Source organism: Sinocyclocheilus rhinocerous, unplaced genomic scaffold (genome assembly GCF_001515625.1).
Source record: "Sinocyclocheilus rhinocerous isolate Xijiao unplaced genomic scaffold, SAMN03320098_v1.1 scaffold299, whole genome shotgun sequence".
Classification (NCBI taxonomy): domain Eukaryota; kingdom Metazoa; phylum Chordata; class Actinopteri; order Cypriniformes; family Cyprinidae; genus Sinocyclocheilus; species Sinocyclocheilus rhinocerous.
Window position 1 is genome coordinate 1,077,878 of NW_015652998.1, and position 13,216 is coordinate 1,091,093.

The window sequence follows — 13,216 nt, forward strand, 5'->3', positions numbered from 1 at the left end:
ACATTAATGAGGAAAAAAAATTAACTTAAATGATTTTAGCAAATGGCTGCAATATAACAAAGAGTGAAAAATTTAAGGGGGTCTGAATACTTTCCGTACCCACTGTATATATATAATTGTAATAATTTACTAATTATTATTTAAAATATAAAAAAATACATCTTGAATTGTTTATTTTTCCTACCCCAAAAAATCAAAACCTACTGTATACAAATGTCTTATTTGAAGAATGATTAAATTATTTTCCTGGAAAAAAATACTTTTTTTTTAAATAAAATTATTTTTGCAATGTGTCAAGCATTTTAATGTAATAACTACATGCCACACAAAGATCCAGATCTGAAATGTTTACCAGAAAGATTTCTTTGTCTACAGAGAGTTTCAGAGCTAGCAGAATTCAACATTTGGCATCTTACCTCTTAACTTCACTTTCTTAGACCGGGAAAGCATGGACGATCGATCAAATGTCTGAAAGATAGTAAATAAATACAATATTTAAATAATTTCATGCTGCGTCCCTTAATCTTAAATGATATATATACATTAAGTTGTCTTCAGCACACTCACAAGATAGACAGATGAGGTTTCAGATGTGGGTGTGGCCAGTGAGTCCTGCTGCAGCATGTCAATCTGCAGGGTGGGGACTAGGGCGTAGTGGGCGGGGCTACCACCTTTCTCACTTTTCCTTCTACTACGCCGACTACTGCGACGTCCAGTGTGGTACTCCTCTGTCCCTGCCTTGTCCTCACATACATATCGCAGCAGGGAGTTTTCTGTTAATAAACGTGTGGGATTATGAAACTACATGCTGATTATAAAATGGGACAAAGCACATTTTCAATGCACTGTCTGTTTTTAAAATTTAATAAAGCAGTTTTGATTATGCCTTTTAAATAATGTAATGGTTAGAGTTGAAATCAAATTATTCAGAGGTCTCATGATTAAAGAATACGGCTGAAAGATGCTGTGTTGCACATGTACAAATTTGATATAAATTCTGCCAGCGTGACTAAAGAAAGTATTCTCTCTGCTCCCACTCCTTCAGCAACAGAGCCTGGCCTCAACCAATGAGAAGCCAGCATCTTGGCAAGACCTTTATGTTGGAGTTACCATGGCAATGCAAAACCAAAAAAATCCCAAAATCTCAAAGAGCCAGCGAGATACTGGCAGACAGATCCCAGAGCAAATGAGGTAAATGTAGGGGAGACAGGGACAATCTGAGCACAATGGCCAAAGATTTTAAAATGTGCCAATGGGGAGGTCAGGGATGAAATCAGTGATGAAATCACTGCTTCAGTATAACCTAAGGAAAAGATATCAAAACAACATCCTCCTCAATGCTCATCCACCCACATACAAACACACACACCTCTTCTGATCTCTTTCTTCAGCTTGGCGGGATCTTCATAGTCTCCAACCCAGTTATATTCTACGGGCATGGAAATAGGCCTCAGCCGTCCTAGTACACAAGCACAGAGAAATCGAAACAAAATCAAATAATACATTACAGCACAATACACATATTGGGCCAGGAGTAGAAGATTAAGTATAACTTAATTGTTAAAGGGGTCATATTATGTTGCTAAAAAGAACATTATTTTGTGTATTTCGTGTAAAAAATTAACTTGAAATGAATTATTGTTTCTCCTCTATGCCCCGCCTTTCTGAAACACGTCGATTTTTACAAAGCTCATCGGTCTGAAAAGCGAGGTGTGCTCTGATTGGCCAGCTATCCAGTGCGTTGTGATTGGCTGAATACCTCAAGCGTGTGACGGAAATGTTACGCCCCTTACCATACTGTGATGCCCTGTCAGGCCGGAGCGACGAGACAAAAACGCCATTTTAATGTAATGTACGTAATTATATACAGTATATTCTGAGTTGCAGATAAAAACAGCCTGCAAAGACCAAACCATTATACCATTAGAAGAAAGCATGTACCATATGTAGGAGTGCTGTCCCTGCGTACGGGTGGAGGGCCCTGATTCTGATCATACTCGTAACAGTACAAGACCGCATCCTCATCTAACAGGGGGAATCGCCTCCGGCACTCCTGATCCATGAAGGAATTGGGCGAATCAGAACCTTCAGCGGCCTGCTGGCAGTTGCTGGTCAGATTTCCTATGTCGTCTCTGCAATGGTAAGTGAAATGTTTTATAATCTTTTGCTCCACAGATCTTAAATGCGAACTAGATTTTGACCGTTCCAAAAGATAAATGATTTCCGGTGCAAAAATCACCACCACAGTGTTACAATACAGTTGCTAAGGTTTCTTGTTGCTTATTGGTTGAACCAAAAAGATCCATCTCCAAATGGTCTCATGATATTTTGCTCTTTATGGCTTGATATATTTCGCTTGAAGAAGTCTGGGGTCAGTAAGATTTTCTTAAATAAATTTCTAATTTTATTTAGCAAGGATGAAATAAACTGATCAAAATTGACAATAAAATAATTTAAAATATTTAACAAAATTCTACTTTAATTAAATACTGTTAATTTGAACTTCTATTCATCAAAGAATCTTGAAAACAAATGTATCTCGGCTTCCACAAAAATATTAAGGGGTACAGCTGCTTTTAACACTGACAATAATAAGAAATATTTATTGAGCACAAATCAGCATATTAAAATGATTTCTGAAGGATCAATGACACTGAAGACTGGAGTAATGGCTGCTGAAAATTCAGCGTTGCCAACACAGGAATAAATTACATTTTAAAATATATTCAAATAGAAATGTCACAACATCACATTGTTTGGACTTTGTTTGTATCATTTTCTCTGTCTAGTTAGTTGTCATGGTTTCTGATTTGAGTTCTTCATTATGTTCAGGTGTGTCTTGTTAATTATCCTAGTGTGGTCTGTATATTTAAGTTCCTGTCTGTTCAGTTTGAGTTTGTCGGGTATCGTCAATGTTATGTGTGTCTCCTGCCTTCTCTTGCTTGGATTTACCTATATGTGGATTTATTAAAGACTGCTTATCTTCATCTTTGTCTTTGTGTGTGTTCATCGACACGGTTACGTGACAAGAAAACAGTTATTTTAAATGATAATATTTCACAATATTACTATTTAACTTTTTTGATCAAATAAATGCAAACTCGGTGAGCATCAGATACTTCTTTTAAAAAAAAGTCTTACTGACCCTAAACTTTTGTACTGTTCTCAAAAAGTGCATGTTGAGGGGGTTTTCATACATATATATATACAGTGTGCATCTGTGTACTAGTTTGTGTTGTAATACTGCACCTGGGTGTGTATAGCTCATCTGGGGGAGGGGGGATGAAGAGGTCCTGTAGAGTGCAGCTGTCCCGTCTGGATGGGGTACTGAGAGTGCTGGATGGTGTGGCCATGCTACTGCTGGGGCTGGGAGGAATGATGGGCTAAAAACAGTGGTACAGTTAGCTTTAGCATTTCTAACATCCCTTAGGAAAGTTGTTCAAATACGCTTTTGCGTTTTGATGCAGGCCATTTTCAAGTTTACTTTTTAACTTGTCAGTAAAGAGTGCTTTCATTATTCATAATTTCATAGCAGGTAAAGAAACACATAAAAAGTGTACAAATGTCCTCTCCATTTCACGCGGATATATGAAATACATAAGGTACATGACAAATATTATCAACAAATATCAACAATAATAATATATAGTAATTTCCCTAGAAATGAAGCACTCATCCCAGTGGTGGAATATCTGACCCTTGTGTGTCTGTGGAAGAAGAAATGCGAAAAGAAACAGCATCTATCTCATTTAGGTGTTCAGTCATGCTGATTCTGTGTCCTCTTGCTTTTATGTATTCAAAACACAAAACACGGCTTTGGTTTTGTGTAAATAAAATGCCTTCTCAGTGTCTTCAGCTTTGCTGTTGTCATGACAATCAGTGTGTCTTGTTCGCTGTCAGCTGTGCAATCGAAACGGCAAAGAAGAAATAAATATGTGCAATTTATATACTGCACAGTCAAGCGTCTAAAATGACATTCCACGTTTTCCTCTAAGGGCCACAGTAAAGCTTCCTGATGTGCCGGCGCTTCAGTGGAGCAGCAGAGGAGATTGAGGAAGGAGGGATAAGCACCAGATTAGAGGTAAAAAGATGAAAGAGAAAAAAGGGAGGTTGGTGGGTGGGGGAAGAGTGGAGCGAAGTTTTGCCATGCAATATAGCTGCTAAAAAAAGAACAGGCACAGATTGGGGGACTACGCCACGCCATATCATCAATGCCCACACACCACTTAATCCTCGTACTGCACACATCCCATCAGTACCTGCAGGGCGAGGGGCTTCCATCTCATGTTCTTGAGTAAGGCTGGGGCTGACGTGAGAGTGCTTTGAGGTCGTTTCTTTAGCGTGAGGGTCACACCTGCAGGATTGCTACGTAAAGAGTTTACTAGGTTCTTCAGCTGCCAGCCCACCTACGCAAGTCAAACACACGTGTTCACCTCATAACACAACACAGTCAGAAAAGAATTCAAAACATACCAGCATTATGTCATCTTGTTAACGGGGTCATTCTTCATGTCCCCACCATATACTGCACGTCTTAATATATTGGTTAAATCATTAAACGAGATGGAAAACTATACACTTTACCATTCAAAAGTTTGGGGTCAGTGAGATTTTTTAATAAGAAGTCTCTTATGCTCAACAGTAAAAATAGTAATATTGTGAAATATGAAAATAATGTAAAATAAATTCTGTCTATTTGAATATATTTTAAAATATAATTTATTCCTGTGCTAGCAAAGCTGAATTTTTGCAACCATTACTCCAATCTTCAGTGTCACATGATGCTTCAGAAATCATTCTAATATGCTGATTTGGTGTTCATGTAACATATTATTATTAATGTTGAACAGTTGTGCTGCTTTTTGTGGAAACTGTGCTATTTTTTTCAGGATTCTCGGAAGAATAGAAAGATCAAAATAACTATTTGAAAAACATATTTTTTGTAACAATGTAAAAGTCTCACTGTCACTTTTGATCAATTAAATATGTTGTTGCTGAAAAAAAAGTATGAATTTATTTTTTAAAAAAAAACTACAAACTTTTAAATGGTAGTGTACTTCCAATATGAAAAACTAAATTTATTAAAAATTTACATACATTCAGTCTTTTGTGAATATCACTTAAACTAACAACAATCATCCTCCAGGTAGTGACATCATTTTTGTTGGGAAAATAACAGCACACCATCAGACAACTTCAATTTCATGTATATTTCATATCATATAAATTTCAAGTCAGTCCCTCATTGACCAGGAATGATCTGGCCATGTTATCAGTTATAGGGTAAAATTATTGTGTGCGATAGATACACTCACCACTGTCTGATGATTGACCTGTATGACCTCATCACCAGCATGGATTTTCTTACAGCGGTCAGCTAGCGACTGAGAGAGGGAGAGAAAGAAAGCCATTGGATTCCACATGAGAAAACACAATTGTTTTTATAATTACATGTACTACCAATGTTCTTTCTTCAGCTGAACTGTCCATGCATGTCATATTGAGATTGTACTGAAAGATTGAAAATGACCACTCACTCCCTCTGTAGTGCCCGTGATGACATGTAGGCCATCATAGGTTGATTTGATGTACATGCCCTAGGGCAAGGAGAAAGACACTTTAGAGCCATTGCCTGAAAATATCGGACACATTCTGGGAAAACACTGAAAGAAGCTTGCTGACATGACATGCAAGCACAAATCCTCTCTGACACACAGCCTCATAAAGAAGAGATATAGGGGGAGAGAGGGAGGGTGTGTGAATATTTATTTTTATCTCTATTCAGGCTTTATTGAGCAGATACTGACAGTGTCAAGTGTGTCTATATGTAATTGTCCAAATGTTACTGCCCGAAGCTCATTCAAACACAACTACCAGAATACCATCTATCTATCTATCTATCTATCTATCTATCTATCTAACTATATCAGTCTTTAGGAAGTAAAAAGAAGTTCAATTTTGAATAATTAATACATTTAATTAATTACTGAATAAATGCAGCAAATTAGTCTTAATAATATATTTTTCACCATCTTAAAGTCGTTTTGATGTTTTGTAGACAAATATATGGGAACTCCTTTAACACATCCTTGCTTGAAATCTCCTGAAGTTTGTGCATAAGGAGGAGAGATGAGAAATCTAGGCATCCTGATACCCACCAGTCCCTCTGTGGACCTTATGTTGTCCAGCTGCACCACTTCCAGATGGGCAGCCTGGGACACCATGGGGTCCGAAGAGAGGGAAATGATGTGGTCACACACGCCTGACAGTGTCTTACACTGAGGACAGAGAGAAAGAAAAGTGAGAATAAAGAAGTTTAAGAATGTTAGATATCTTGACCAAGAGAGGCACAGAAAACGTCTCCTAGCTGAAGCTGCTAATGGGCTTCAATATGCTGATGATTTTGTTGCATGTTCACCGCGATGCTTCGTAAACACCATCTGCGTTGAGACCGAGTGTCGCCAGGATGCACCATATTATGATGTAATCATGTGACCAGGATGGTCTCATAAGCATAAATTTCTATGATCTTGCTGTCTTCTTTGAATTGATCCGTCCAATCACAATTCTCCCTCAATCTGCTGCTGGTGACTAACCAGTGAAGGTGTTCCTGCTGTTGCAAAAGGAAACTCTCTCTCTCTCTCTCTCGCTGTCACTCTGACACGAAATGTGGCCTGTCCTGGTATTTATAGCGGAGAGCCAGCTGTACCCTGACTGACACTGCAGCATGGGCTAGAATCCTGAATCAAATGTGAATATTTCTCTCTCACTCACCTCACACAAACACACACACTCTTGCTCTCTTTTTCTCACTTTGACACATATTTCTATTTTTGAACAGAGGAGCTAGATAAGGAGTTTTATGTAAATGAATAAAGAGGTTGTGTGAAAATATAAATGTCACTCTTACCACATGCAGTATCTTATTTTCTGTCTCATACACTGTGCCGTCCTAAAACACAAGAAGAGAAAATGTTGTTTTAACAATTACATTTTAATACCATTTTAATTACATTATAGATATGAAGTTAAATTCATAATATATTTCATTTATAACACAAACAAAAAATTGTTCTTAATCAGTGTTTTAATTTAGTTTTCCAGTAAAAAAAATCTAAACTTACTTTAAACTAAGAATAATTTATATAATAATAATTGTATATTTTTAAATATTTTAATAGTACATATTATATATAGTATTTAAAATTAAGAATATATTTACTATGGATTGTTAATCTTTATTACTCCATTGCAAAAAGTTTTTGTTTTAAGCATAAAATCATTAAATTATATTCACTTTATGCTTACAAGAAAAAAAAACTTAAGTCAACATATATTCTCTAAAAACAAGCCTCCTGGTGCAATTTAGTTGTTTTGTAGATATTTTTACTGGAAAGCAAGAAAGATACTAATTATTTTTTCCTGTAATGTTATTTAATACTAAATGATTAAATAATGCTTTATAGTTAATGTTCATTCATGTCATGAAACTTTGATTAATATATATTCAAATTTGAATCATCAGGACTATTACATAATATTTGCTATGGCATATCAACAAAAGTTATAAAATGCTTCCCAGTTATGTTATACTAGCTCATTATATAATTTCTGCTCTAATGGGTAAGCACAGTTTTGGGATATCTCAGTTGGCAAGCTGAGCCTTGCTTGTAGGACACAGGGAAAATTGTTTTTGTTGTTGTTGGCACCGTGTCTTGCACCTATCTGAAATAGTCAAAGGCAGCGTTCTCTGTCTTGAGCAGACAGCTGAGGAGGAGATGAGTCATCCTCCCACACTGAACCTGGTGCAACACTTTTCCTCTTCCTCCTCTCATTTGCTCATTTCCTCCACTCTCCATCACTATGCTTAACAGTAGATTTCCAGCCTGTGGCTGAAGGAGCTCGGGGAGCTCGACTGGCCGCACACATGATTAATATTAAACATATTGGGAATCTCCTTTAGCACGCAACCAACACATCACAGGCTGATTCAAAAGAGAGTAAATAAAGCTTGAGCGAATACATTAGTGTTTAATTAAGAGAGAATAACTTTATGTAAAGTTTGAATGTGTGAAAGGCCCTTCAGAGTGAAGACGATACAACATGAGACTTGCAAGCTGTGGCATTTTTACACACACAGACTCATTTCACAGCAAGTATCATTAAGAGCAAATTCTACAAGCCTTCATATTTCTGTATTTCATATGTTCTGGGACACATCGCTTTTCTCCCACCTGGGAGAGTCTGTCCTCGCCCTCAATGGCCCATACCAGAGCAGCACTATTTCAATACAGGACAGAAAATTGAGAAGGAGAAAAAACACCCATGGCCTCCTTTTAAAGAACCTTCTGCCCTAGAAACTTTACCCTGCTTTCCAAGCATTCTCAAAAAAGACATTTCAGTCCTAGAGTGCTAAAATATGGCATGACACTGGTGTAGGTGAAATGAAGAAAATAGACTTAAAGGGAAAATTCTGTAATTTACTTGCCTTCATGTTGTTCTGATTGCCACAATAAATATCATGCCCAACAACCTTCAGCAAGCTATAAGCTATAGTTTTAAACAGTAAGAAGATAGGTAAATAATATCTAGGTATAGGTATTTGATGTATCTATCTATCTATCTATCTATCTATCTATCCACACACATATTTGTTTGTGTGTATAATTACCTAAACAGTAGACATTTTTATTATATATATACATACATTTTTAATTTGTATTATTTCTTTTCTCTAAAGTTTTCCATCTGTTACACTCTAAAAAATGCTGGGTTAAATACAACCCAGTGCTGGGTAAAATAAGGACAAACCCAGCAATTGGGTTGTTTTGACCCAGCGGGCGGGTTACTACCCAGAAGGTTGGGTTAAACATTTAACCCAATCGCTGGGTCAAAACAACCCAATTGCTGGGTTTGTCCCTATTGTACCCAGCACTGGGTTGTATTTAACCCAGCATTTTTTAGAGTGTACGGACTACTTTCATTATACTTTTACGGTGCTTTGGATTTTTTTTTTTAAAGCTTGACAGTAAAAAAAATCACTATCCACTTTCATTTAACAGAAACTTAATTGAAAGCAAAACGAGACGGAAGAAAGAAAACAAAAAAATTAATTCTGGTGTGAAATATTTCTTAAAAACACAGTGTGTTTTTACAAACACATAGTGTTATGTAATAATCTGAGTGTTTGAGTCCATACCTGTTGAACTATTGTGGTCAACTCCAGACACAGCTGAATCACATTATTCCTGGTCATGGAGTAGTCTGCCACGGCAGCGAACGGAGACCTGATGAAGAAGTAACACCTGCCATTAACCATTAGACCACTTCTAATCACTACCACATTTTGTGTCTAACCTTCCTTTGTCTCGCTGCACTGCCAAATGTGTCTAATTCAGGCAATGCAGGATATTCATGATGATGAATGAGAGCTTAAAGGAGGTGACCCAAGAAGGATGTGGAGAGGGAGGGAGATGAAGATGAACAAAAACAGAGAGAGACAGACAGAGCTGAAAGCGAGAGGAGAGAGTGGATTTCTCACTCCAGTGCACTAATTCACAGAGGCTCGGGCGGCAGAAGGAAGCTCTGCTCACGTGCTACATCATACAGACTGCAAAGATCACTGTCTTTCTATCACCATCAGAGTCTTTAATTTAAACCGTGCTGCTCCCTTTTGTGGCCATAATAACTGATAGAGCACTGAATTTTCATCTTTCATCAACATTTTATTTTCTATTATTTCCTATATTAGTAATGTATTTACACTTCTGTCCAAAAGTTTGGGGGCCAGTAATTTTTTTATTTAGTATTTCTTTATTTTTTTTGCATGAATGAAATCATACTTTTATTCAGCACAATAAATTAATCAAAAATTACAGCAAAGAATTCTATTTAAAATAAATGCTGTTTTTGTGAAGAATCCTGACAAAATGTATCATGGCAACTGTTTTCAACACTGATTGAAATGTTTCTTGAGCACCAAATCAGCATATTAGAATGATTTCTGAAGGATCATGTAACACTGAAGACTGGAGTAATGATGCTAATAATTCAGCTTTGCCACCACGGGAATTAATTTTTTGAAAATATATTAAAATAGAAAACAAGTGTGCATGCACTGTACAAGTGTGCGTGTTTTCTTTCGATGTGTTTCATGACACATTATCATAAATGGTGCAAAACACCCATCTCCTGCTTATAGTTTCAGTCAACTTAATTTGTTCTATATTGGTTCACATGAAACTTGTATGTGAACAATCCAAATTAACCATATCAGATAACTAGTGTGACTGACCCAAAACATCGACTAGCAAAATAACTAATCAACTAGTCGACTAGATGTTGCAAACAGTATCACAGAAATCTTCTCTACAGAAGAAAGCACATGGGCATCGTTTATCTTAAAGGGGTCATATGATGCGATTTCAATTTTTCCTTTCTCTTTGGAGTGTTACAAGCTCTTGGTGCATAAAGAAGATCTGTAAAGTTGCAAACACTAAAGTCTCAAAACCAAAGAGATATTCTTTATAAAAGTTAAGAGTTAACCACGCCTACCTAAAATGGCTCTGTTTTTTGAACTTTAAACTGCATAAACACATTTCATTACACCAAATACACAAAATAATGTTCTTTTTAGCAGTATCATATGACCCCTTTAATGAGTGCACTGAGCGCACATATCTGACTCCAGGGTTGTTATCTTACACTTATAATAAGATTGTAACAAACGAAAGTTGATCACCCAGGACTGCACTCTTGCTGTCATCGTGTCTGGTGAGAATAAATGAGGGAGACCCAGAGGCCAGGAATATTCTAGGGAGATACAGCAGCAGATTAATTGCACTCTGGAATTATGAGTGTGCGGTTACACAGTAGACTTGGCGTACTGCACTAATGAGGAGGCATGGCCAGCTAAAGCATCAGCTGATGAAGGAATTAACGCAAACCCACAAAATGCGACCTCGCGCACACACTTGAGAGATAAACAGAAGCGCTTAGCAGGCACGCTGGCTGCTTTCAGGGCCAGCTCCTCCGAAACAGAAGAGACTTACGTAAGCGCTTTACTCATCTTTTGTTTGTCAGCTGATTGCTCATGGGTGTTACATAAGGAAATCGGCGTGATCGTGTCATCTGTGGCCTCTCGCATGACCTCACTGATGAGTTCGAAACAATGGATCCTTTTAGATAAGATAAGGGGTCATGTGACCGTACGCATGGTAGATAAAGGAACGGGATCACTAAGGCTGCTTTGATTGAACTTTGTGTTTGCTAAATACAGGAGCCCTAAGAGACACTTTTGGACGCTGTGAATTTATGAATTTAAAACATCAAATAAAAATGAATGTGTGAATAATGTGTTGTTTTATCATCAATAAAGTATTTTTTATTTGCAAAAATATGTGCTTGTGCTATCTTTCTTTAAATACCATTTTGATATTTAGTATTTTGTGAAATAATGCAAAAAACATCCATAAATTAAGTGTGGCTAAAGCTTTTATTATTAGCTTGAATTTTTATATTTTTAGTTTTAATTTTTTGTAGTTTAAGTAATTGTGTTAAGGCTTTTATCATTTTTATTAGTTGTTTATTAAATATTTCTAATTAATTTTCTATTTATATCAGTTTAAGTAATTTTAGCATTTCAACATTTTTTTCAGTTAGTTGCCAATGCAACATTTCGAATTTTTGTATACGTTTTTCATCTCATGTTTATATTTCATTTTCAATTAACAAAAACTACTTTAAATAGTTTTAGTTTTAATTAACAATAATTAAACAATAATAATTAAAACAATAATTAATCATTAAAGTACTGGTGTTCAAATACTTTTAGGGCCACTATATATGCAGCTGCACAGTTTAATTAATTTGAAAATGTGTCTGTAGATATATCTGTGTTTGTTGTGGGCTGTGTTTGTGTCTCTTTGCAGGACTAACCTATCCAACCAAGCCAGCAGGCTCTTGGCGGCAGCGATGAGGTCCACTACAGAGGTCAGAAAGTCATTAGGAAGTTTTCGGGTGGCTCTGCCGTCATAGTGACCGCCCCTCCGCCGGCCCGTTATGAAGTTCTGCAGGTTCTTGGCTGACGCGTTCAGCTTATGGGTCAGAGTCTTCAGGTTCTCTGTTTCTAGTCCATAGTTCTGAATAAGAAAGAGAAAGTGAGACCATCACAATCTCCAAGAAACAGCTAAAGACAACTTTTTGTAAGCATGGCTAAACTATGACAATAAAAAAAGCCATTTCCCATAAATAAATCTCTCTTTTCTCTACTTTATAGAATTTTCACTTCTGCTCCAGCTTCTGTAATACTGTAGCGTGCTCTTGAAACTCTGCAATGTGGTACTGCATATATTTTTGGCTCCTGTCTTCTGTGACAAATTGCTTGTGATGTTCCACATTTGTAAGTCGCTTTGGATAAAAGCATCTGCTGAACGATTAAATATACATGTAAATGTAAATGAAACGGAGGGAGACAATGAAAGGGATTGGGTTAGCAAGTTAGGAAGTTAGGGTAAAGGGAAGGTCAGAAGCACTCTGTGACAGAGCCACAAGTTCACTGGGAAAAAAGTAGCTTGAGTGGTTTTAAATAATGGAGGAAAGAAAATGGAGAAGGAGAAAAGGGTCATTTAGAGGCACACAACTCACGCTATGTTAACACAATGTCGTAGTCCAAATGAAATTTACTAAATACCTTGCTATAAAAATATATATGAATATACAGTATATATATATATATATATATATGCTGTTCAAAAGGTTTGGGTTGGTATAAGATTTTTAAAATGTTTTTAAAATAAGTCCTTTATGCTCATTAAGGTTGCATTTATTGATCAAAATACATTAAAAACAGTAATATTGTGAATTAATACTTTTGTAATATATTTTAAACTGTAATTTATTGTGCTGGCAAAGCTGAATTTTCAGCATTGTAACTCCAGTCACACGATCCTTCAGAAATCATACTAATATGCTGATTTGCTGCTCAAGAAACAACTTATTAAAGGGGTCATATGATGCGATTTCAATTTTTCCTTCCTCTTTTGAGTGTTACAAGCTCTTGGTGCATAAAGAAGATCTGTAAAGTTGCAAAGACAAAAGTCTATTTCGTCGAATCCGCCGGCCGCGCCGTGCTCAAGCCCGCCGCCTCTGTTCACTCTAGCCCTCCGGCCGTTCCTCACTTTATCCCCCGGCCTCTGCTCACTCTAGCCCCCCGAGG

At 36.8% G+C, this 13,216-nt stretch overlaps 1 protein-coding gene across 1 annotated transcript in view; it reads right to left on the reverse strand.

Annotated features, from left to right (window-relative positions):
- LOC107715253 (connector enhancer of kinase suppressor of ras 2-like) overlaps positions 1-13,216 on the reverse strand; it is a 33,567-nt gene that overhangs the window by 6,568 nt on the left and 13,783 nt on the right. Inside the window, exons 3-14 of the mRNA XM_016521337.1 lie at positions 11,938-12,140; positions 9,200-9,305; positions 6,911-6,952; positions 6,159-6,278; positions 5,538-5,597; positions 5,316-5,384; positions 4,260-4,406; positions 3,250-3,383; positions 1,942-2,132; positions 1,370-1,459; positions 568-773; positions 417-468 (exon numbers count right to left, since the gene is read on the reverse strand). Coding sequence (XP_016376823.1) covers positions 417-468; positions 568-773; positions 1,370-1,459; positions 1,942-2,132; positions 3,250-3,383; positions 4,260-4,406; positions 5,316-5,384; positions 5,538-5,597; positions 6,159-6,278; positions 6,911-6,952; positions 9,200-9,305; positions 11,938-12,140 — 1,420 coding nt within the window. The remainder of the gene's footprint in view (positions 1-416; positions 469-567; positions 774-1,369; positions 1,460-1,941; positions 2,133-3,249; positions 3,384-4,259; positions 4,407-5,315; positions 5,385-5,537; positions 5,598-6,158; positions 6,279-6,910; positions 6,953-9,199; positions 9,306-11,937; positions 12,141-13,216) is intronic.